The sequence below is a fragment of the Podarcis melisellensis genome (assembly GCF_964234715.1).
Source record: "Podarcis melisellensis genome assembly, chromosome: 2".
NCBI lineage: Eukaryota > Metazoa > Chordata > Lepidosauria > Squamata > Lacertidae > Podarcis > Podarcis melisellensis.
In genome coordinates this window covers 74,810,112-74,835,511 of record NC_138529.1, presented here as the reverse complement: position 1 = coordinate 74,835,511, position 25,400 = coordinate 74,810,112, and the positions used below count along the sequence as shown (strand labels likewise).

Here is a 25,400-nt window from a genome sequence, read left to right as displayed (position 1 = left end):
CTTTGTCTGCCCTTCACCTTCCTTTGCCAGCTCAGTTGCTGACCATTCAAGTTAAGGTTGAGAAAACCCTTCTTTTTATATTCATTGTTTGAGGAAGTCTAGCATTTTATTTGCCTACAGCCTTTGCAAAAATAGTCTGTGTTGTCAGTGGAAGTTTCTGTAAGCAAATTCCAAACACTGGGGGTTCTATAGAAGACTCTGCCGAGGAGGAAACTCCTCATGTACTGGAAAAGTCCTGTACATAAACACCTCTAGATCATGACCCAAATCTGCTGACTTAGGTAACCACAATTTGAATATGTCACAAAATCATATGCATACTGCAGTTTGCTGTGTTTTATTGGGAAGAGGGAAAGGTGGACTTCCCTGGGCCTAGGTACTGAGCAGCATAATTTTGCATCATAATCTTCCATGCTTTTCTCACTGTAGTAAAATACCATACTAATTATCTGCCTTTTTTGTAATAAATCTCTTGTCACTACTCAGTTCAGTGCAAGATCTTTTGTTTTTCTTGTTCATATGGATTCCAGCAGCAAGGTCCGCACATTACACTGAAATCGCAGTTTAATGTATTGTATTCCCAAGCAACAATAAAAGGGAGCATGTGGTAACCATTTCTGTTTGCCAGATGTAGATAGGATCTTGCAAAATGATTTGTCTCCAGTGCACTTCAAAGAAACATCCTGACCCTTTATCACTACCATTTATTCTCTTCCTGCTTTGATCTGTGTAAACTAATTTAAACTAGTTTCTTTTCACATTTCACAAGATTTCTTACTCTGTAAACCAGCCAAATATCAAGCAGGAAGAAAGTGGTTGGTTGGTTGGTTGGTTGGTTGGTTGGTTGGTAATGTGGGTTGGTTTTTTGTAATGTGGGTTGGTTTTTTGTAATGTTGGTTGGTTTTTTTGTAAACACATCATAGCAATTTGAGGATCTTCAGCTTAGATCATGCTTATTAATGCAGCAGTTACTCAGGAATAATAGCTCCAGTGATCACTTCAGTTTGTTTGTTTATATTTGTTTATATGATCAGGATATAAATCCAAGTACTGTACAGTGTAAAAAAAAGGATGCAATTCAAAGTTCTCTGCAAGCATGGTAAACTGAAAGTGATCTAATACACGCACAAGTAATTATATGAGAATTCGTTTCATGACACTCATATAAAGTTCCCTGTAGAAGTATTTGCTTCCTCTTACTTGGACACAAAATAAATAATAATGGAAAGGTGTTTTTTTATCATAGCAGAAACAGTCTGCTGTACTTGGACTTTTTTCCCAGTGAATGTGGGTGTATGGTAATATTTATTTATACATACATACATACCCCACCCACTCTGGGCGGCTCCCAACAGAATATTAATAAAAAAGCGACAACATCAAACATTAAAAACTTCCCTAAACAGGATCTTAAAGTCAGATAGTTGTTTTTATATTGTTAAATCCAGACTTGGTGAGAGTGGAAATCCACTAACTGAACAACTCTGTTGGAGGAAAAGTGGGGAGGCCATATTTGCCAATTTCCCTACAGCCCCCAATGCCCAACTAAAACCTGCTACAGAGGGTTGTGGGGAGGCCATACCAGAGGGTTGCACGAGGCACTGGCAAAAAATCACCTTGTCTCATTATGTCCAACCCATAAGAATTTTTCTTCAAGTGGTCTTTTGTGCAATCACAATTGTTGTATCATCATCCGTACACACTACACCTTACCCATCAGAAGGCCTTGGAATTCTAGTTCAAACCATGGGCACAGATGCCTTAGGGAACTACATTTCCCAAATACCTGCTGCCTCGGATCATCCTAAGTCCTGGGGAGGGAGGCCTCATAAAGAGGCTTCCAAAGAGATGTTCCTTCTCACTACCAGGCTGAATCTATGTTCAATCTAGAAAGATCATAACTTGGTGGTAGACCACATGCTATGCATACTGAAAGATGGAGGTTCAATCCCTGGTGTCAGAGCTGCCTCCAGGTCCCAGCTCACAGAGGACCAACGCTAGCCGGTTGTAATGTACAAAAGTCTTTATTGAAGTTCAGTTTCCATTTCCAAGCCGCAGCGTGCAGCTCTACGTCTTAGAACCTAGACCGGCGAAGCTCCGTCTGAGTCTCCGCCCCCTGTACACCAGTTTAAGACTCTAGCCTTACTCCACCTCTTCTGTTGTTCTTTCCTCCTCTGGGTCCTTCTGCCCCCCGGGGTCTCCTCCTTTCTGGACTCTTCTGACGCTGACCCCCCTGACTCTTGTCCCTCCTTCCGGTGGGCTTTAGGACCTGGCTCCCTATCCGGGCTCCCTGCTGTGCCGCTCGCCTGTACATTTGAACTTGGCGCGCGCGCCCAGCCTCCAACTTTCCTCTCGACCGTTTCCGCGCTCTCCGATGGAGGCGTGGTCAATCCTGACTCATCTCCTCCCGCTGGTGGTGAGCAGCCTGATCCCGATACCTGGGACTCCTCCCCCCCACTGCGCTCTGGTGGGGAAGCTGGTCCTGATTTCCAACTGCTGCTCTCCGAGTCCCCTCTGGCCCCTTCTTCCTGGGGTGTCCCCCTAGGCACCCCCCTTGCTCTGACCATGGGCGCCCCCTTCTGTGAATCTTCCAATTCGCTGGATAGACTCAGGGAATTCCTCGGACCACTGTCATCGCTTACACTCCCTTCGGATTCCTCCCCCTCGCTCTCCATTTCCTCCCTCTCCTGTGCCTCTGCTCCTGAGCCCCTGACACCTGGCATCTTCAATAAAAGGAATAAGGTAGCAGATAACAGGGAAGACTCCTGCCTGATACTCTGGAGATAAACCACCGGTCAGATGAGACAGTAATGGAATAGATGGACAAACATCCTGATCTGGCTTATCACAACTTTCCTACATTGCACTTATGTTCAGAATTGTATTTATTTACTAGATGTAAATAACTCCTTTTCAACTGGAGTCCTCAGAACAGCTTACAACTTTTATGAAATGCAAATTGATATGTGAAAAGCCAAACAAAATGAGTGCGTCTGGAGCAGGCATCTGGTGTCTGTCTCCTCCTTGTATCTTCTTCACAGGGTAGTTGGTACTAGGTGGCCTGGAAGGTAGGGAGGCCGCCTGCAGCAGGAACCCTATCTTCCCCTGCCTCCCAACAGAGAAGCTGGCATTAGGACTTAGATGTAGATCTTCTGCTATGCTAGGCCCTAGCCTCTCTGTCTTCAGCAATTTTTCAGAACATATGCAAGTACAATAATTACCTGAAAATCAGAATTGTTGGATCATCATCAGTGTCCAGAGTCTACTCAATATTACTTCATATTGAATCTCAACTCATGTATACTTCCGGGGGGGGGGGCAGGCAGGCTATAACTAATATTTGGCTTATCAGTAGGATTGTACCTATTAATATCTTTACAGACTGGCTATAGTATTGTCTTTTTTTACATTTAATAGAACAAGTATCCTGATGTTGTCGTACTTCCCGAAGGATCATCTGGAGATTACATGATCTTAAGAAGTGCTAACCTTCCTGGGTAAGGAAGCTTTAAGATACACATTAATGAAAGTTGTTGATGAATGGTCATAGTTATAAATTATAAGTGGAATTTATTTATTTATTCTGTTTACAGCCTTTCCTTCCTTCCAAAGGAGGCCAAGGCAGCAACTGCATAGAAACTGACATAATGGAAAAATGGTGGTAGTTTTTCAAAGGTTCACAGTATTGAACCATGATGACACAATTTGCTGTATTTGAAACTGATGGCAATAGAAATATTATTGATTGAGCAGGAACACATATTTTAGCAGGGGAAATTTCTCAAAATAAAATCTCTTTAGAATCTGCAAAATGCATTTCTTCAAAATGCAGACTAAGGTGAGTTTCATAACTTTACCTGCTTCAACATTTGAAAGTAAAGTAATGATTTGGTTCATAGTCTTCGCTAAAAAGATGTTGAAATCCTCAAAGTGGATTTACAATTTCTAGCATTTCTTATAAAGGCCTCAAGGCCATGATAAAAGTCTAGTACCAGAAAGTATGCACCCTTCATTATTTTGTTTGACAACTCAGTCATTGTAAGTGCCCTTCCATATTCCATAGTGCACTTCTCCTATGAGCCAACCTTCCTTTACATGAATAAATTGCAATAGGTAGGTAAGTCTTGGAACAGGAAATTGCTTTCATTGCAGCTGACCTTGCCCAGCATTAATGTGCCTTAGCAGGATATGGCTGAGGTGGTAGTCCTGGTGTACAAAAGTGTGTTTAGCAACTACACAGTTGGTACCAGGCACGTCTCTTGAAGGGGTAACTGTAGGGTTTTCCTGCCTCTGAAAGCAGCAGCCCAAAGAGAAAAGGCTGAAAAAGACTTAAGAGCAAAATAACATTCTTCCTTAGCATCAGAAATTCAGCAGCAGCAGGTATACATACGCCTAGTAGTGTGTATTTGCTAACTGCAGAGTTTTTTGCAATACAGAATTTGACCTCTGAAGCTCTGACATTTAATATCATTTGCCTTTTATAGACTTGAGTTAATGATTGTTTGGAAGATATATGTAGATGAAGAAGGAAAAGTTACACCAGTCTTGGATCTCCTCCACAAAATACCAATGTCAGGTATGCTTACACAGTACTGTATAAAGTATTTCTTTCCTTGTTCCAACCATTTAATTCCACCTTCATTCTCTTTCTGAAAGTCTTCTTGCTTTGCATTCCTGAAAGTACATCCTGCAAAACATTCATTGTCTTGATAACAGTAGTCTTTTGGCAGCACTTAAAGACAAACTACACAATACATATTAATAACAAGAATAAAGTCCTTGTTCGATTTGTTTTAAATAGAAAGCAACTTATTTAGCCTTTTCTCTGCAAAGAAAAAGCATCTTGGAGACACACGCACACACACACACACCCTTCCTGTTTCTCTGCCCCAAGTTGCAGCTTGCTGAGATTAGCTCAGTTTAGTTTAATGAAGCCCCCAATGGGTTTAGTATGTCACACTTGCATATAATATGTAGTTCAAGAAAATCCGCATCTGTTTATTAAATGCCTACAAAGACTTTGCTGGCTAGTTCAGTTGGTATGTGATGTTCAGCTACTTTCCTCCTGCTTCTTGGCCCTTGTTATTCCCTGTAGGCTATCAGATCAAAATACAGCTGTGATAGTAGTACGCATGAAGCCTTGACTACTGCTTCATTTGTGACTTTCTTGTTTAAGCGGAGTAATCTCCACTGGATCCACTATAATACTACACAGTTTAGGGAGGTAGTCCAAGAAGGAAATTCTTTAAGCCACCAAATAACCAGTTTACTTCTCTCAGTTTCAGTATTTTCAACTGAGAATGTAAGGCTGGGGACCTGAAACCCCTTTTGAAAGTCTGATTTTTAGTAAAGAATTGTAAAGGATAATTGTCCCATTCATTACCTATCAACTTACAACTAATGGGGGGGGGAGAGATACTGGGTTGCAAGTTTTCAATTCACTCAGTATAGGCTCTCTTCATCTTGCCAAAGTTCCTACATAAACAGAAATTCAAGACCTACAGGGTTTAATTACTTTCAACCAATAGCTGATTTTCTCCATATTTTGTTTGAATTGTCCCCAAATTTAGAAATGCTTGAATATTGGTATTGAGTAGTGTGAACTAAACATCAAGTTTGTTTGGCATTTATCCAGAAGAGCAAAAATATTAATTATAAATCTCCTGTATTGAAGGAGTGGAATCTCTGTGACACAGAGACTAGCCAATCTGACAAGAAATTTCAGATATGGCAAATAATGAACACACATTTCAAGAGTTTATGGTTGCCCCTTATTACAACTTGGCTATTAATATCTGCAATTTCCATTATACATTTTTTTTTTATAAAAAAGTAACTGACCTAATTTTGCTTGTTTTAAGCAGCAGCCCGTTCAAGCATCTAACCGAGTTATGACCCCTTTTCAGGCTGGATAGCTCTTGGGGGCTGCATTTTAGCTGTGGGTGGAGTCAGAACACGCAAGAACACGCACCCACAGCCCATGTCGATCAGTGGGGGGATGGGTTTTGTTCATCCCCATTGGAGTGAGGAAATGATGGGAAAGAAGTGGGGGGGGCAGGGAGATCATCTTTTCTCCACTCAATTTATTTAGACCTGCCACTGATTTTCAGCCACTACCATTTTCTTTAGCCAGATGCCCAAGATTTCCTGTCTTCAACACCTCATTTTCCTTTTTCTTCTGTGAAAATTCTGGCAGTGTTGCTCCTTAGGCAGTTTGGCAAAGCCAGAGAGGCAATACAAATTATAAATATTAAATGTTTGCAACAGTTGGCAGGTTATAATTAGATAGTTATGATATGGCATGCATCCTATTAGTTATCCGTTAGATGCCCCCTACATCGATTTTGGACTGCAAACTTTACGCTGAAAATCATTATCAGGAAATTAAAATTTAAACCATCCTGGGGTAATATACAGAAGCCAGGGATTGATTCACCCTGTGAGGCTGCTATGCAACTTCGTACGGCATACCTAGTTCATCTATTTATTATCTTACACTCAAGCCACATTCTTGAGTGTGGAGGCAAAGTGTCTTTAAAACTACCAAAGCTTAGAATAGGACAAAGATATATACAGTGATAGACATGCTAGATGTTGAGAGCAGACTATATATATTTAGTGTACCTATAGGCCTGTGCAGTTGGAGTAGAACTGATAGTTCTAGTGTCCCCTCCCCTTTTCTTTAGGGAGCCTCCCTTCAAGAAAGTATCCAAGCCACCAAACCAAAATACCCTACCAAGCCCATCTCCCAGTTTGCGAAGGGTAGCATAACCAGCATAATCAAAAACTTCAGACTTCTAGGGAAATAACAGGAATGCACTCCCACCATCTACTTCCCCTTATAGGTAATCCAGTAGGCAACTAAAAGTACATAGCCAGGCTTAGTTTATCCACACCTGAGAAACAGTACAAATCCTAATGACACAGAGGTAGAAATGGGTTGTATACTGCTAATGTAAAAAAGTATTTTCTTCCTAAATACAGATGAATGCATAAATTCTGGACCTCATTCAAAATTGCGGTGCTAGACCATTTCAAGTCATTATTAGTATTTAAAGTGAATTGTTAACTCCAGTTTTTTTCCTCTTTACAGTGGTGGAAGGTAACAAGTTTGCATCAGATGCTCCGTACTGCTTCAGAAGTCTACTACATGTGCTTGGAATACAAGCATGCATTGAAACACTGATCAAGTCACTTTGCAATGACAAATGAATACCAGGACAATAAAATATGCATCTATAGTTTATTGAATATAAACATTAAGTTATTTTTCATTTAGAAATCAAACCCATAAAACATGCTATCTGTACAATTATGGCACATATATATATAAATCATCATGACAAATAAATACAGCCATTTTAAATACAAAATGCCAAATAGATAAGTGAATTTTATTTTTAAAAAGTTAACTTTCTGAATCGAAGTGGTTTCTCCCCCCCCCCCTTCAATAGCATTTCCTAGAACCTCTTCAGATCGACCTGGTAAACTCAAGTTTATAAAAAGTGACAGTTTCTGTTCACAGCTGTATATGTAACAGATTCTTAGATTAGAAATGACACTGAAAAGTTAAATGAAAAGAAGTTTCAAGATGCAAAAAACTTCACTCAGTATCGCAACTGCTTCTTTCCTCCATCAGTGATTAAAGGCAAAACCAGGTTTATCAAACCTTTCATAAAATAGAATTGTGAAATTTTAATTTACAATGGATCAGAAGGCATAGCTACAATTTACAAAATGTAACCTATTTATTTTTAGTCCCAGGATTGCTTATAATGAAAATAGCAAGGTCAAGATCATTGACCCACATACAACTTATCCCATATACTTGCTGTTTTTTTGCTTTCCAAGTTAAGTAGCACAACCATTTCAAAGGTCTCCCTGCTCTTTTTGAGTGCCGCAACAGTATTTGCATAAAAGCAAGCTTTGTAGCTGTTCTCAAAACGTGGAAACCTAGTCCTCAAGCAAACCCCTTAAACAGCAATTTAACTCACTTGACTCCCTGGCCCTAGATTATAAATGTAGAATTTTAGCTACTTCTGATCAGTTAGTTCTGACCAGAATATGCAAAATCAAATAAGCATTGCTGCACATCTATTTGTGCCATTGCCTTGTTTTGCTTATTGCTTCAGGAATATGGGAATGACAGTCTTCCTTGCAGAACCTTTACATACCAAGAGGAAACCTGATATAAGATATTACCTGACACTTCAGTCAGCTAACAAATTTAAGTACTGACTGTAACCAACCATTAGGCATAGCAGTTTACTAACTTCAACCTAGTTATAGGTCTTATTCTAGATAAATGCCTTAACCTGCAGTTGGGCTCCTTGACATCCTGTGAATTGAGGTCTGTAACCTCTATATAACCACATCTTCTAAATAAGCTGTACAGCTATCACAAGACAGTTTTTAGAAGTAATGGGAATGACTAGAGACACTAACAAAATCATGTTCTGTGTAAGATGAGAACAAGTATTCAAATTATACAAGTTTTGAAATGTTACCATTATATTTAATGTTAACTGTAGCAGCTTAATTGGTAATGGCAAGAGTATTCTTTTAGATTTTTAGGGATAGATACTGTACCTTAAAAACAATGAATAAACTGGATCACTGATGACACACACAAAATGTCAGTTAGAACATAAATGCCTACAGTTAAATACAGATACTAATTTTTGAATGGCTAAAGCAGCTTAAAATCTGGGTTTCTCACAGATAGCCTTCACCCACTTCAAGTATCTTGACACCAGGCAACCCCTATGAAAGTTTCTCCTGTTCTACAAAAAGCCCATGACATGACTTGCCTTTCCAGCATTTTGAATTCAGAGGCTCAAGTCACGCAGCCAGAATAAGAACAGTAATATTCCTATACAATAAGAGAAGCCTATTGCCATTGCACAGCACAGTGGGAAAAGAGTCTGAGCAGATGAGCCCTGCAGCCTGCCAAACCTGAGGCATATATCCTATTATCTGTATGCAAGATAGGGCAAGAGACAGTAATAATCATGCACAGGCACTTCTAGAGAAAATGCTCCTTGCTAACTAATAACTAATGTGAGGTAAGTTTCTAATTCATAGAGTTCACTTTGAGGAACATCTCAATTAGCAATGACTTTATTTTACCCAGCTCTGGGAGAGTTGCAGGTGTTTAATGTAGAAGGGGGAAATCAACGAAATATTAAGTACAAAACTTATCACTCATGGGCAGGGATAATAAAGCCACTCTTTAACTTCACAAATGCTTCCCACAGCAGCAAAACACAGGATGGCTTGCTTTACTGGAAGGTTTCTGTATATAAATGAGGCACATGTATAGTTATTTTACATGGAGTTAAGAATATCGGGGGGCAGGGGGACAATTGAATGTAATTGTGTTAACACTGGACCATTTGAAAGAGTTCCATAATTAAATCGTTCTAGTGAACTTTTAAAAGCAACACCTATTTGAGTAAGGAAGAGCTGGTTTAGTTTGATAAGGCTATTTTTCTCTATATCATTAAGTTTCCTTTGTTTTGTAAGTTTACTTGAATGTATTCCAATCGCTTTTTTAGAATGGCCACTACAATACCATTTTTGGAAACAACCAAACTCATATTTTGTCACAAGACTAAAAAATATTAAGATTCAAGCTGAAAACCTAAGCAGCACCATATATCCACTCTCCAGCTTAATAACTACTTTAAATAGGAGCTGGTTCACTTTTACAATTAATTTGAGCAAGTGCTATTCAGCAGTTCACATACTATTGTTTGCAAAATCTCATCTGCAAACCTCATAGGAACACTGGTTCCCTGCACTGAAGAATTAAATTCAAGATACTCACTTTTCTGCTTCATACAGTAGTCATTTGATTCAAACTTAACTACTTTCCCAGCAACCAGTTTACTAAGGGTTTGTAGGGTGCATATGTCTGTCTAACTCTTTTACCATAAATACATTCCTTCAAGGTAGTCTGAGTGGTATTCTGTGTTTCTGAAAGGCAGATAAATTTAAAGGACAACTGAAAATAATAGAAAACCAACATAATTTAATTATTCCCATTCTGTGTTTGATAAATATTTAGCCAGTTACATTTTATGGAGAAGTAGTGTGCAGTCTTCATTTTCTTTCAAGAGATTTGACATCACCGAGTCGTCTTTGGCCTGTGTGTTCTTCAAATAGAAGTTTACTATCTTCCTATCAAGTTTGTACTGATGGTGAATGCTTTCATATGGCTTAAGGTCTAGGTCCAAGACGGAGACGGAAAAGGTGAATCTTGATTTAGAAGTTAAAACCAGTGGCCTCTGCACTGCACTGTAGTTTGAATTTAAAAAGAAAAGTTACTTCTTGCCCCAAGAAAAATTATGACATTAATAGACTTTTAAAAATCTTCTACACATGAAAAAGTTTACCCATTACCTAATCATGACCAGCTTCAGCTGATGCTGCATTTTTGAAGTAGCTGTGGTCTTAAATAAGATACAGCTTTTCCAGTCCAAAATGTGGTGGAATGAAAATTTAGTTGATCATGTTGATAATTTTCCACCTCAGTTTATGCCAAGCATCCCTAAATTGTTATACCACCAACACTGCCATAAAAATGAACTGCACTGAGATGTTAGCAATCTGCTTACTTAAATTTAAGTCACCATTTTCACCAGATTATATTGCATCAGTTATAACACAGGGAGAATATATAGTATTAGTAATCATTTCCCTAAACCAAGACATTTAGGTCTTAAATCTGAAGAAATAAAGATCTGCATAGAAGTTAATATAGCAGTATGTCCTGTTACACAAATTTTGATCTGATGTGTAAATAATATAGCTGTGGTCCCATGAGGCATTTCTCTAAGATTCCCTGGTAAGTAAAGTCATTCATTCTGGTGCTACCATACCAGTACAGGAATGTGTCAAGTATTCCAATCATTTATGTGCCCCTGACACTGCAGATAGAAACCAGCATTAATGGCTAGTCCCTTGGAAGGTGCATCATCGGTGCAGTTGCTAACCACAATATGAGACTCCCATCCTCATGGGACAAAGACTTTACCATTATTCCCTTACTGGCATAGGAGCAGGGAGCAGAAGCTGTGCTGGTAAATTTTAGTTGAGTAAAGTTCTTTAAGTGATTGATAGATGTGCACACAAGGTTTTCCAGAAGAACCCCTATTTATATGTTTTAACTGTTTCCCTAACTGAAAATATACAGTGGTGCCCCGCAAGACGAATGCCTCGCAAGACGAAAAACCCGCAAGACGAAAGGGTTTTTCGGTTTTTGCGACGCTTCGCTAGATGATTTTCCCTATGGGCTTGCATCGCAAGACGAAAGCCCATAGGGAAATCTCGGGGACCTTTTTTTAAATGCTGGCGGTGGGGAGCAAAGCCTTTTCCCCCCCTCCGGACTTCAGAAGAGGTCCAGGAAGGCCGGCGGGGGCGAAAGGCTTTGCTCCCCACCGCCAGCATTTTAAAAGCGGTCTGGGATAGCAGGGAAGCGGCTTTTGCCCCCCGCCCGCCTTGGGAAGAGGTCCTGGACCTCTTCCGAAGGCGGGCGGGGGGGGAAGTCTTTGCTCCCCCCTGCCTGCGTTTCCGGGAGAGCGGGAAGGCAGCGCTGCCTTTTCCGCTCTCCCGGAAAGGCAGGCAGGGGGGAGCAAAGACTTTTGCCCCCCGCCCGCCTTCGGAAGAGGTCCAGGACCTCTTCCCAAGGCGGGCGGGGGGCAAAAGTCTTTGCCCCCCCTGCCTGCCTAACCGGGGGCTTTTAAATCGCCCCGGGACTGTCCGGGGCGATTTAAAAGCCCCCGGACGGCTTTTGAAGCCTCCCCCCGCCGCCCGGCATCGGAACGATGCCCCGAAGCCGAGCGGCGGGGCGGGAAAGCCTCCCCCGCCGCCCGGCATCGGAACGATGCCCCGAAGCCGGGCGGCGGGGCGAGAAAGCCTCCCCCCGCCGCCCGGCATCGGAACGATGTCCCGAAGCCGGGCGGCGGGGCGGGAAAGCCTCCCCTCGCCGCCCGGCTTCGGAACAATGTCCCGAAGCCGGGCGGCGGGGCCGCGAAGCCTGGGCGCGCTGGCAACTCTCCGCAAGGAGCGCTCCCGCTGCTTGCGGAGAGGTCCGCGAAGCCTGTCCTGGACCTCTTCTGAAGGCAGGCGGGGGGCAAAAGTCTTTGTCCCCCCTGCCTGCCTTCCCAGGGGCTTTTAAATCGCCCCGGACAGCGGAGAAGTCCTCCGCTGTCCCGGGCGATTTTAAAATGCCGCCCACCAGAAGAGGTCGGGGGAAGGCGGTTTCCATAGGAACGCATTGATTTTTAATGCATTCCTATGGAAAACCGTGCATCGCAAGACGAAAAACTCGCAAGACGAAGAGACTTACGGAACGAATTAATTTCGTCTTGCGAGGCATCACTGTATATAAACTTCAATGTAACTACGATAATTATTTTTTAAATTAAAACCAGAGCCTTTCTAGAGTTAGAATGTAGCAGAGTTAGAATGTAGCAGACATATTTATCAATGACTGGCCAATGCTGACAGAGCAAGGGGCAAAATGAAGGAGTTCCCCTCAAGGGAAGAAGTGCCCATCGGCCAGTACATATGGGTGTCACCCCAAGCATTCTAATATGTCACGAACCTCTTGACCAAGCTATGTGTACTATTAAGACGTCTAAAAAATACATTACTAGGTTTTCAATAAAGGCTGTCATAGGCATCATCACTTTTGCATGCTTTTAGTTAAATGGGGTTTGGAGCTTAAATTATGACAATAAAATTTGAACCAAAGCAGCGTTAACGTCAATGTATACTGATCATTCTGAAGAGTGCAGACAGAGAACCTCCAAGAAGCATGCATAACATTCTAGATCATCTTACCATTCATCCTGCTGGCAAGGTGAGAGGGCAATCATAATGGAGCAGTCCTTTGCTGTCATTGCAACTCTGTACTGCTGAACCTGCAGCAAAATTAAGACAGGACTCATCTAACAGACAATTACTTAATAATTATAATGGTGACTCAGCCAATCACAAAAGCAAGCCAGCCTCTTACATCTTTATTGTCTGTATTGTGTGGCAAAACAACAGTATAAATCTTGACCTCCTGTATACATAGATAAATACTGCAAGGGTCTGCCCCCATTTCAATTTTGCCAGTTGATATGATACCAGAAACAGCTGCTGGCCACTGTTGATTGTACCTGTATATTATCTGGGGTATGAGAGAGTCCCTTTCTTGTATTAATCAAGGAAGAGGAATCTAAGTAGTTATTAGGAAGCAGGGCATGCTGCTGGCCCTAGCCCCTACATTAAGCCAATGAAGCCAATGTGTAAACTTCCATGCAGTCTGCATGGAAACATATACATAGAGAGAGACCTATGCTTGCAAGCCTTCCCCTGGTCAGACACCAACTCTGCATGGATGCAAGAAGCTGTCCCTTACCCACATGAATGGGTCTTATGTTCCTCTACACAATCCTGTACATTTGTATATGTTTGGGAATTTGATCAAGCAAAAATCAGATTGTATTCATGCTGTTGTCAAATTATGCCACTGGTAGGCCACATGGGTATAGGTACATTGACTTCATGGGATATTTCACTGTACTCCAAGTAGCCAAGTAACCAATTAATTGACAACATTACAATCCTACCTCTATTCTACTGAGCCACATGTTGGAGCCTACAACACTAGTAACCAGCAGAGAAATATCAGCCAACACATTTAGCAGACAATTTTATTCTCAACATTAATACACCACTTTTCCTCAAAGTTGCTAATAAAACCAAATCATAAAACAAAAAAAATTAAAGCAGTACTTACACCTGGAGCCTTATTAGAGCTTTAACATGTGCCGGCTCCAGACCTATCTTTGGCCGAACTTTGCTAACTGGAGGCTCCCACTGACACAAGGGGAAGGGGCAATTTTTGACACCAATTCCTCCCACCTGCAGCATCCTATGCTGAAGGAAAACAAGCTCTGGAGAGTCAGAGTATTCCCTGGAACAATGTGAGAGGTGCAGAGACGGCAGGGGTAGTGTGGGGGATTGCTCAAAATTGCCTTCCATTTCCTGCCACAGGAGTGTCCAATTAGAATGTTAGTCTCTATTTATATAGTACACAAATGATGCTGTGATCCATCACTTCTGAGTCAAGTAAGCACATAAAGAATTCAAGCATAGGTGGATGGCTTCATCGGTTCCAGGGGCAATGCGGGAGAAAGCACTCAGGTTGCATCAATCGCATCAGCCCCAATACGTGGCAAGGTCAGATGAATCCCTGTTCCACTTCTAATGCAGAGTGAAATGATTGGGTGGTGGCTATTAACACCAGCATTTTACTTACTAAAAGAAAGAAACCATTTCCTGTTCCCTTTGACCAGGTGTACAGAGGCAAAGGACTTGTATTGTTAATACAAACTGAATTGGGGGTGCATTAAGAATAAACTTATTTTTTACTTAAAATTGGTTCAAAGTAAGGCAATGCCTTCCATGCAAAGCTGGTCTTAATATACGGTACCATTAGCAAAATCTGCATAGTAATTAGTGGTGTCACCAAAAATTGTACTTACCTCATCTGTATTATAAACTAAGCATGATTTGTCTCAGATGTTTTCCTCCAGTTTGGACTGTTATCTGAGCAAGTGAATCACTGTCTGGTAACTTGAACGCTACCACTACACCTTACCCATCAGAAGGCCTTGGAATTCTAGTTCAAACCATGGGCACAGATGCCTTAGGGAACTACATTTCCCAAATACCTGCTGCCTCGGATCATCCTAAGTCCTGGGGAGGGAGGCCTCATAAAGAGGCTTCCAAAGAGATGTTCCTTCTCACTACCAGGCTGAATCTATGTTCAATCTAGAAAGATCATAACTTGGTGGTAGACCACATGCTATGCATACTGAAAGATGGAGGTTCAATCCCTGGCATCTTCAATAAAAGGAATAAGGCAGCAGATAACAGGGAAGACTCCTGCCTGATACTCTGGAGATAAACCACCGGTCAGATGAGACAGTAATGGAATAGATGGACAAGCAGTCTAAGCTGGCTTATCACAACTTTCCTACATTGCACTTATGTTCAGAAATGTATTTATTTACTAGATGTAAATAACTCCTTTTCAACTGGGGTCCTCAGAACAGCTTACAACTTTTATGAAATGCAAATTGATATGTGAAAAGCCAAACAAAATGAGTGCGTCTGGAGCAGGCATCTGGTGTCTGTCTCCTCCTTGTTTCTTCTTCACAGGGTAGTTGGTACTAGGTGGCCTGGAAGGTAGGGAGGCCGCCTGCAGCAGGAACCCCATCTTCCCCTGCCTCCCAACAGAGAAGCTGGCATTAGGACTTAGATGTAGATCTTCTGCTATGCTAGGCCCTAGCCTCTCTTTCTTCAGCAACTGTTCAGAACATATGCAAGTATAATAATTATCTGAAAATGGCATCTACAAATAATTAATAAGAAGGAACTTCGGATCCTTGCCTTTGTCAGTGCATATGCTACTGTTCCATCATCTTCAGTTGAGATATCTAGTAGCTTCTCATAGAATGATTCATTATAAGGCCCATCTATCTGTAACACATTCCTTCAAAAAAAGGGGGGAACAATTAGAGAACAGGTCAAAAACTAGAATTACATAACTGTATTGCAGATTATACTATATTTGTGTATCATTAAACAATTGCACCAAATTTGTTTCCGCTGCTGTTTTCTTACCGTACATCTAGCTGCTCAAAAAAAAAAAGTGTTTTTAACAAGTGAGGCTGTTGCACCCTCTAGTGACCTTTGTCTAAAATCACAAGAGATGAGCCATGGAACTAATATTGCAAAAACAAGGCATCTCCAAAGTAACATTCTAGTCTTTTGTTTTTGAAATAGAACCTGAAATAAAAATGTTGCAGAGCCAAATGCTTTTGTTCAGGGTTCCGTCTAGTCTGTCATGTCTATTTTAAAGTGTTTTTGTACTGCTGCAAGATGCTCTTCATAGTCCAGACCAACTTGTCAGTCCATTTCTCTAAAGTTCATGCTTTGTGTTTACTTTTTGAAATAAGAAATTCAGTATATAAATATTTAGCAACACTCTTGTTTTTTGGGTCTACACTGACTTAGAAAGAAGCAAGTCCCTAACAATGCAGGAGTCTCTGTCTTTCATTCCTAATGTGAGCAGAATCCACTGGCTTGCACTTAACATTAAACCTTGGTTTAGTCCCCAGAGGTGGCCCTCCAGATGATGTTCAACTTCCAACTCCCATCACCCCAAGCCAACGTGGCCAATGGTCAGGGAATAATGGGAGTTGTCTGGAAGCAGACAGGTTTCCCCACCCCTGCATGTAGTGCTGTGTGGGTGAACCTGAACAATGTCCACTTCCACTGAGTTTAATTTTAGGTTCAAAGAAACTGAGCTTAGTGTTGTGTGAACCAGGAATCCTGGTTTAAAATAAGCAATGGTTAGTTGAAAACGCCATCCACAGAAGTTGGCTTGTTTATCAGATACCATTGTTTGTTTTAAACCAGGACTCCTGGTTCACATATAACACTATGTTATATTCTTTGAAACCAAAAGTAATATTGGCAGAAAAGAATATTACAACCTCTGCATCAGTCCAAATGTTATATTCCAGAACTGCAGAAATAATCCATATTTCACTAACTCAAATGCCACACTGCAATATTGTTGGTAGATCCTCTTCTCAACAGAGGAGGAGTGTGCATTTTATGAGAACCAGCCCATTACTGTCTTTCTTTTCCCAACACAGAAAGTGAATAACTATTACTGTGTTAAAGAAAAGCTGTGTAAATAAGAACAAGAACTGTCAAAAAAGCTATTTTGTGACAGGAGTCCTTTATCCAATGTGGTATGAAAGAAGGGCAGTTGCTAACAATATTGGTAGTGTGGCATTTGGGTCAGTGAACTGTGGGTAATTTCTGCAGTATAACTTCTGGATTTATGCAGAGGTTGTACTGTTACAGACCACCTTCTTTACTCAAGACGCTAAGCTAAGCTGTATATTACGACTCAGAGCTGTACATAGAATGACATCATTGTTTTCTTAAACTGGTAGATCTGAAGGGTCAAATAAATGCAGCATCTTCCCGCAAGCCCTAATCCCCAGTATCATGGTGAAGATAATCCTAGAATAGCTGAACAGGCCCTCCGAGTTTTAAAGAAACCTTAATGAGCCTTTGAGAACAATCTTCCACATTGCTCAGTGAGCTTCACTAAGCTCTACTCCATTCCACTTGACAAGTTAAAAACTGGTGCCATGAAATCTTACCTCTCTTTGGGAAACTCTTCCAAGTATTGCTCCACTCTGTTGTACAAAGGATATACACCCTCAATATCCAGCATATCCAGCATCTGAGCCTGGAGTGTTTTGTAGAGGAGACATTCTTTGGGCAAGCCAGAGGTCTCCATTTTATTTTTGCCTGAAAGGAAAGTATGTTTTCAAAACTGGTTTGACAAAAATAGATGTACAAACCTCTCTGCTCACAACTAACAAAAGCAAAGTTATGGAGCAGGGGAGATTAACCATGCCCAATTTACTTATTTCAAAACAAAAGCCAGATTTGTACCCCCAGTTTAAAAAAGGAAACAATGAGGCACTGTAATTCAATGTTCAGCTCTAGTTAGAAAGGACATTTCCAAAACAACAAAGAAATATAAGTCCTTTACTGCTCCCAATATTGAGGGAAGATTTATGGTGATATGTTAATGCTATTGCAAATGGCATACATTTTTAAATGTCAAGGCCTCAAGTTGTACAATATTTATCTTAGCACATTTTGAAAATACCCAGTTCCCCACCCTCAAGTTATTCAGAAGAAAAACTTCACCAAACTGATTTAATTGATTTTTAATCATGCACATCTTTGCAAATCTAAGTTTTGTATAAAAGACACATTTTACAAAGTGTAGATTTTTAATGCCATATTCCGGGGATTCCCAAACTATGGTCCCCAGACCATCAGTGGTCTGCAAGCTTCATTCAGGTGGTCTACAAGTGTGGCCATGAAGAACAGCAGGAGCAGCAATTGTGAACAGTGCATGCAGTATTCATATTGATTTTTAATTGTGTTTTTATTGCCACTTTTATTTATCAACATTTCAATGTTGCTCTATGTTGATTGTTTCATTAGGGCAGGTACTCCTTATCTCCCACCACATGCTGTTCTGGAGGTTTTCCTACAACCTCATGAGATAATTTAGGGAGGCACGGTGGGAGGAGAGGGGTAAAGCCCCAATGCACAAGCAGAAGTTATTGCACAGGCTTCTGCTGTCAGGACTCATTAGTTGAATCCCGCCCTCATCAATTTTCAAGCAGTCCATGGCAAGGAGGGGAAGTGCAGAAGCTGCTGAAATATTCTCTTAACTACAGCTCTAAAAGCAACAGCATAGGCCTACAGAAACAAAATATGCAAGTTCTACAAGTCTGAAGAAGTGGGATGCCCAGAATTAGCTTTGCGTTTTCTACACTGAAAAATCTCTTGAAAACTCTGCAATATACATGTGAAACACACGGGGCTTTGCAGCAAATAGACAACTTGAAAATTACAGTGCAGACCATCATTTTATCAATGCATTCTGAAAAATGATTACTAAAGTAATTGATTTATTCACATACTTTTATGTATATTATGCAGACACAGTGGGGAAGCATATGCACATCTAGACTCATACTTGTATGCTTTCCTGACAAGTATTAAGGTCGGAAGCATAGCAGATTTTCTGATTTAAAAGCTAAGTACATTATTGGGAAGCCAGAAAACCCAGATTAGACAGAGATTACTTACAGTTCAACCCAGTAGCAACCACACTGACAGCAATGCATATCTCACTGTACAGTATTTTATCATTTGAATTCTAGATGGGCAGATGAAACTCAGAAATTGCTTACCATTTCTTGCTATTTCTTTACTGAAAGCACTAGCTTCACAGAAACTCCTTCCTTGTGAGGAGGGAACTGTCTTCATATCACCTGCTTTGCAGGCATCTGTGCTACTCAGTAGAGCCATTGTTATTACATGGATTAATTCTTTCAGAACTGTCCGTGTACAATGAGTTCCATTGACCAGGCCATTTGAAGGAAAGAAAAAAGGCTTCAGGTGGCAAGCAAGTTCATTCAAATCAGAGAGAGCGTCCTCATTATCTTTACAACCATAAATTAGTTCACCATTCTGTAACAGGAAGGAAAAAGAAGTCATACATCTAAAATTTTATTTTTTCATATTAGCAAAATGTATGGAGTAACAGACACTGCATGCTTGTATGTCCTGTGCTTTTGTGGCTTGGAAAACTGGGTTTCAAAGTGGGAAGCTAAGGACTGAATCCTGCTCAGCTGTGAAGCCCACTAAATAACCTTGCATAAGGGGACACCTCTCCTACCTCACAGAGATATTGTCAGGTTGTGAACTAAATGTACAGCAGCAGATCAAGTCTGGGAACAATCTGGGTAGCCAGATTGAAGTGTGGCAGGAGAAAGGTGTGATTTGGCAAGGGAAAGCAGCAGGCAAAGGAAGGGGCAAACACATCTGCAAACCTTAGCTAGAGATTAAGAAGCCATACTGCTGCTTTCCTCTTCCAAATTTCAGTCTTCACTGCCACTTTTTCAAGAGCTAAGCAGCAACCTGGTTTCTCAGACCTAGAACTACTGCCAAGCATAGTTCCAGCCTCAGCTCTCTGGAAGAAGGCCAAAATACAAACCTAAGTTAAAACAAGGAGCTTATTCAATTGCTAAGTGGGATACTACTAATTATAAGTCATGAGGAAGAAGCTTAGCCTCTGACAGGAAAAAAGATACTTAAACAAATAAAGTTATTGACACAGAACACAACTTAAAAACAAATTAGATAAAAAGACACCCACTGACTTCAGTGAATTAGTTTAGCCATGTATATTTAGCAAGCAAGTCTTTTTCCTCTTGTTTTCCTTTCTTCAGAATTATCTGATAAATCGGTACAAAGCATATTAACAAATTAATAAAGGCAAGGTTTGTTCAAAACATTATTTGATCATTGTGCTAACATACAGGCTCACCACTGAACAGATCAAATTACTAACAGTACCATCAAAAACTAAAGACAGTCAGCAGAGGGAGACAGGGCTCATGTATGCCATTAATCTACAACTGTGCCATGCAGGTGCAGATTTCAGAATTCTCACTATTTCAGTTTAAAGTGGAACAAGTAATGCAAAACACAAACATTTGCTTATGAACTTTTGTAGTTTCTAGAATTAAGCTTTTCATGGAGCAGACTCTGCACTTTTAAAACACAGAGTATGTACAGCTATGTACTGGTATACAACTAGTCAAGTTTGCTATTTTGGTGTATAATGAGATTAAGTGCTAGATAAAGACTTCCTTTATAGAACAATTCCTTATGTTCACCACACACCTTATCTGAATGCCACTAGGAAGGAAAGATCCTGTTGAATTTGGCTAATACAGGGCTAAAAAATGAGAAAGCAGGCAGGATACACCTAATGAGGACATACGCTTACACAATGGGTGTTTACCCTCTCCTCCCCAGTACATCCCCCCCCCCAAAAAAAATGGCTCTGGAGGTTGGGATAACCCCCAGAACAGTATGCAGGGTGGGGGAGATAGAGAACCATTTCATCTGGCTAGCTGAAATGCTTGCACTGACAGAACAATCAGAAGATTATGATACTGAATTCCTCCCATGGTCTCTGTTGTGGTAGGATTCACCAAAAGAACCATCACATAAACCGAAGAGACTTGGGAGGACAGTCCGTGCTTGTGTTGAAATGCAATGCTTATCTATAGCTGGCACTGCAATAATAAGGCTGAGTGAGCAACCCTTGGGATCACACTGCACAGCTATTCAGTCATGAAATCAGCAAGTTCTTTCGTTTTATATTAACCAGTTTACAAGTTGCCTAAACCCTAAACTGTGGTTAATCTTGACTATGGTTGAACTGAAATAAAGCAGCTTTATAAAACATGGTTTTAAGCAGGCTCATTTTAGCTAACTATAGGAAAGATTAAGCCAGTTGGACCATGTTTAGACAGGGCAAGTTGCAGTCAATCTAAACAAGAAGTAAACACTTCCAAACACCTCCTTGTAGCACATCTCAAAAGTGTGCAAGCCAAATGCTAAAATATGGCTTAGTACAGCAGAACCTTTAGCCCTCAGGTCTAATTAATCCCACTAGGCCTTTGAATTTGGCTAATAAGATCATTTTGAGTAAAACATACCAACATGTCAGTCACCGGAAGTCATATGATAACAGATCTTTCTCATCATATGATCTTTGTAGCTGACATTGCAAATATTGGTACTGTGGCACTTAGTACTAAGATCAAAAATAAGCCTCTATGTCCTCTTTGACAGCAACAGGCAGTAGTTTCACACTTCAATTCAACTTTACATAACCATATTTGCACTTCCTCCATTTCCTTGCCTATCTCTACAGATTTTTTTATTTTAGGAAATGAAATAAATAACTTTGTTTCTATATGCATCAATATGTATCCAATTTTTATCCAGTAAAGACTGACCTTGTTGTATTTAAGTCTGTGGGACTAGCAGCTGGTCACCCAGTAAAGCATACTAACAAGGGGCAACAGACATGGTGAAGAACAAAAACTTATTGCAATTTCCAGTGCACCTTACCTTAAATATTTTTAAGTTATTCTGTGCTTCCTGTAGCAGACTTCTCAAGGCAAAGTGCATTCGCTGTTTATTTCTAAAAGGAAAACCACATTGGACTATTTAAAATGAAGAAATGTGACCAGGCAGACACTAAAACACTCTTGCTGCCTCTAATCTGTACTCAATATTTCCTTCCTAACCTTTATTCTCAAGAAACCTGCCTCTAATGCTTGGGCATCATCTTCAAGACCTCCTTCTTCAGCAAGGTCTTTCTGAAGCCACATTTACACTTGCCCGTAACTGCCATTGCCACATTACTTGCCCCTTTGATATCTCCACCAGAACCCACCCTTTTTTCTCTAACAGAGAAGATTCTCAAGCTAGGAATACTGTCCTTGCCTTTCATTCAGCACCTATAGCACCTGACCCTACACAAAATTGAAAAGATTTTTATTAAAAATACAAAGCAATACAGAAATTTAAAAATAAAGTAACAGTAAATAAGTAGTATTGATGGTAGTGATACAAACCTAACACAAAGCATTCATAAAAACGTAACAGCTCTCACCCTGAGAAGAGATCCAGAGGACAATATTTACTTTGCCGTTTCCACTTTCCTTTTGCTACCTGTTAAAACACATTATTTATGAGTACAAGGGGAGATCCCAACTATGTATTCACATTTTCTAGAAAACATCTACAACAAGCATTACACCCGTAGAACCTTTAGGATCTCAAATATACAAGTAGCTCATGCAATTTAAACTTCAGTGGTGTCCACATGTTATTTGTCATATAACATCACCTGTTAAATGTTAAGATTTTATCAGCTAGCAGTTACTTGTCTTTTGTTTTCTCTAACAAAAGCATTTCGCCTCTAGTTTCACTGTAATGCAGAGCATTTTTGCAAGTGCAGAAAGTTCCATGCTGATGTGGAAATTCTCCTCCACATAAATCTATATGTTTCTCAATGAAAACAGTATGTCAAGGAACATAAGAAGTTACACAGTGGGTTAAATGAGTTTTTTCATATATTTTTTATCATAAAGGCATTCAAAGATTCATAGAAGTGTAGAGTTGGAAGATGCCACAAGGGTAATCTAGTCCAACCTGGTGCAATGCAGGAATCTTTCACCCAACATGGGACTTGAACCCACAACCCTGAGATTAAGAGTCTCGTGCTCTGAGGTATCCCAGTTCTCAATTACAAATTACACCCAAAAATGCTCAACTAAGAATGGTACTTTACTTATTCCTTAGACAAAACAAAAATATATGCAAGTACTAATCTCCTTAAAATATGTTTCAGTAAAGCAAGCAATAGGCACAATTTCAATAGTTCTTGTTTGGTGGACTGTGCCCAAGATGGAATGTTAGTTCTATCATTTTACTAACCAAAGGGGGGGGAATATCGGGGGGGGGAATATCTTGTAGATAAGACATTACCTTTAGATGTTGATGCATGCAGTAACGACATACTTTGTGCTTTATCTCCTGTGAAACATGACTGGAGAAAGGGAGGAAGCCACATTTGGGCTGCAAGAATAAATATTTAAATATATTAAAATTATTAGTACACTTTGTATTTAAAATGCACTATTTGGGCGAGGGGGTCTAAAATGATATTTGAAGTGTCTTTCTCTCTGGATCTATCCTTTCTCCATAAATAAGTTTTGGTAGAAGTGTATATATACGCACCACCCCAGATAAATATGAGCATCAGGATTATCTCTCTTCATGCTCTCTGATTAATATAGAGAAGGGCAACATTAATGATTTCTGATACATCCCAAAGCAGTATCTCCCTCAATACTTGTAAAACATCTCAATTAAACTAACATTTAACCAATCCAACGCATAACTGGTAGTTTTTAGAAAGAGTTACGTGTTAACTGTTCAGTTTTCAGGTTTGTAAATAATTTAAATTTGCATAAATGCCAAAAAATTAACATATGAGAAGAGGTCACTTATACATATCTTTTGCATTATCAAATAGAAATACAAAATCATTCTCTGTAGTCCTGTTGTCTGTTCCTATCTCCTTTGTGACAAGAGCAACTCTCAGCATGAGGGAAAAGAGTCTGTATTATTTATTATTATTATTTTTGCTCTAAGCTTCTAATTCTACAGGTTCAAATGTTTATACAAAGTTAAATAACTGGCTGGTATAAAATGTTTCACCCATTATATCAAATCACCTCTTCACTGTACCTCTAATGGTGACACAGAATTCGGACTGTTCACATTCAAAGTACTTTGGGGCCCATAATTTCCAGCAAAATAGCTCCACAGGGAGTTGAAGGGGTGGCAAGACCAAAGAAACAGGGGCTCATATTCTCAGCAACTAGTTATTACTAAACACAAAGTGAGTATACAAGAACAGGCCTTGGCTCCAAGAATTTAAAATGAGACACATTTTTCTTGACAGACCAGCTGCCAGGCGAATGGGGCTGTTCAAAGTTGAGGGGTTTTTTTGTTTTTTGTTTTGCTTTTAAAATCCTGACAGACTCACCTTAATCTCTACACAAAGTATTGGTCGATGTTCAACAACATGTAGCCTAGTAAGGTTAGGAAGGCACATAGCATAACCACTAAGAGCATCCATGTCTTTATCACAGCGAGACTCTGTGGATAAAAAGAAATAACTGTTTGCATCCATGTTTAGTGCTGAAGTGTTATGGGCAATACAAATAAACTCACAGCCATCAGTTTACCACCTTTAAGAGGAAATGTTGTCTTACATTACACTGTAGAAGATTTTTCCAGAAATAGTCTCTCCCGCATCTGTATCCATCATGAAATGCAAGAAGTAAAAAGAAAACAGACAGGAACCCACATTACACTGCTTCGCCTGCATGCAGGAGATACTCCTGCTTCATTTACCTTCGTGAATATACTGAAATCACACAATGTTGTTCCACTGCTTAACATAAGTGTGCCTTAAAATTCTAGTCAGTACTTGGATGTGAAGCTGCCTTAGAAGTGTAAGCTACTCTGGACTTCAAAGGAAGTGCCCCTATAAGTGTAATAAAACCGACCAATAGAAGAACTACACCAAATGTTTGGGAGTTTAAGCAGAAAACACCTTTGATGTGGCTTTTGTGAACGAGCACAGTCAAGCCAAACATTCAAAAATTTGAGTAAAAGGGATCTCCAAGCATGTTTTCACCTATATAAGAGCAAGAACACTTTGCATTTCACCCAAACAACCTGCCTCTTTAATTCATTACAGTCCACCCCTCTAGCAGGCATCAAAAATACTTTTAGAAAAGGCCATTCTCTCCCAATCCCATCTTCTTCAGAAGCAAAATTAAGTATCACTCTTTACTCATGTCTCCTGAAGTAAGTGCAAGAAAGGCAGACCCCATAAACATGTAGTGGGAGACACAAGGTGCCACAGTCATTCAGGCAAAAAGAACTGCTACATCAAGCATGATGTAGCACCAATGCTGTTGTGCACAGACAACTTGACAGCCACAGTAAGCTAGCAGGACACTTCAAATGCAAGGACAAACTGTATTTTGTGGATTTATTCCAGAGAGGATGTCATATGTGTGAAGCAGGACGAACAATCTTGAGGCATAGTTCCACTGCTTAAGTGGTCCAGCAAACCCTGCATTTTCAAAGCACTTAGCTAGTGTGATTACACTTACTACAAATGTTTGCATCATACAACATCTAAGAGGTTCTGATTTTTACCAGCTACGCACTAATAAAACAGGGTTAGGGTTAGGGTTAGGAATCAATGTGGTACCATGGCTAAGCTTCTGGGCTTCAACATGGGAAACCCACATTAAGTCGCTGCTGACTATGAG

At 40.2% G+C, this 25,400-nt stretch overlaps 2 protein-coding genes and 1 long non-coding RNA gene across 6 annotated transcripts in view; 1 reads left to right on the top strand and 2 right to left on the bottom strand.

Annotated features, from left to right (window-relative positions):
* Positions 1-7,257, top strand: part of CENPP (centromere protein P) — a 147,657-nt gene extending 140,400 nt beyond the window's left edge. For all 3 annotated transcript variants that reach the window (XM_081901252.1, XM_081901250.1, XM_081901251.1), the window contains exons 7-9: positions 3,418-3,497; positions 4,485-4,576; positions 7,094-7,257. In XM_081901252.1, coding sequence (XP_081757378.1) covers positions 3,418-3,497; positions 4,485-4,576; positions 7,094-7,212 — 291 coding nt within the window. In that variant the 3' untranslated portion in view covers positions 7,213-7,257. The remainder of the gene's footprint in view (positions 1-3,417; positions 3,498-4,484; positions 4,577-7,093) is intronic.
* On the bottom strand, positions 1,003-3,411 carry LOC309364308. The gene is made up of 2 exons (XR_014165814.1): positions 2,717-3,411; positions 1,003-1,951 (listed from the first exon to the last, which is right to left on the bottom strand). It is a non-coding gene; the product is annotated as an uncharacterized lncRNA (long non-coding RNA).
* The window catches only part of IPPK (inositol-pentakisphosphate 2-kinase), a 31,538-nt gene continuing 13,367 nt past the window's right edge, over positions 7,230-25,400 (bottom strand). For both annotated transcript variants that reach the window (XM_081901210.1, XM_081901211.1), the window contains 9 exons: positions 24,098-24,210; positions 23,032-23,121; positions 22,154-22,212; positions 21,607-21,679; positions 18,867-19,146; positions 17,247-17,397; positions 15,454-15,556; positions 12,850-12,929; positions 7,230-10,299 (listed from right to left, as the gene is read on the bottom strand). In XM_081901210.1, the coding sequence (XP_081757336.1) occupies positions 10,074-10,299; positions 12,850-12,929; positions 15,454-15,556; positions 17,247-17,397; positions 18,867-19,146; positions 21,607-21,679; positions 22,154-22,212; positions 23,032-23,121; positions 24,098-24,210 (1,175 nt within the window). In that variant the 3' untranslated portion in view covers positions 7,230-10,073. The remainder of the gene's footprint in view (positions 10,300-12,849; positions 12,930-15,453; positions 15,557-17,246; positions 17,398-18,866; positions 19,147-21,606; positions 21,680-22,153; positions 22,213-23,031; positions 23,122-24,097; positions 24,211-25,400) is intronic.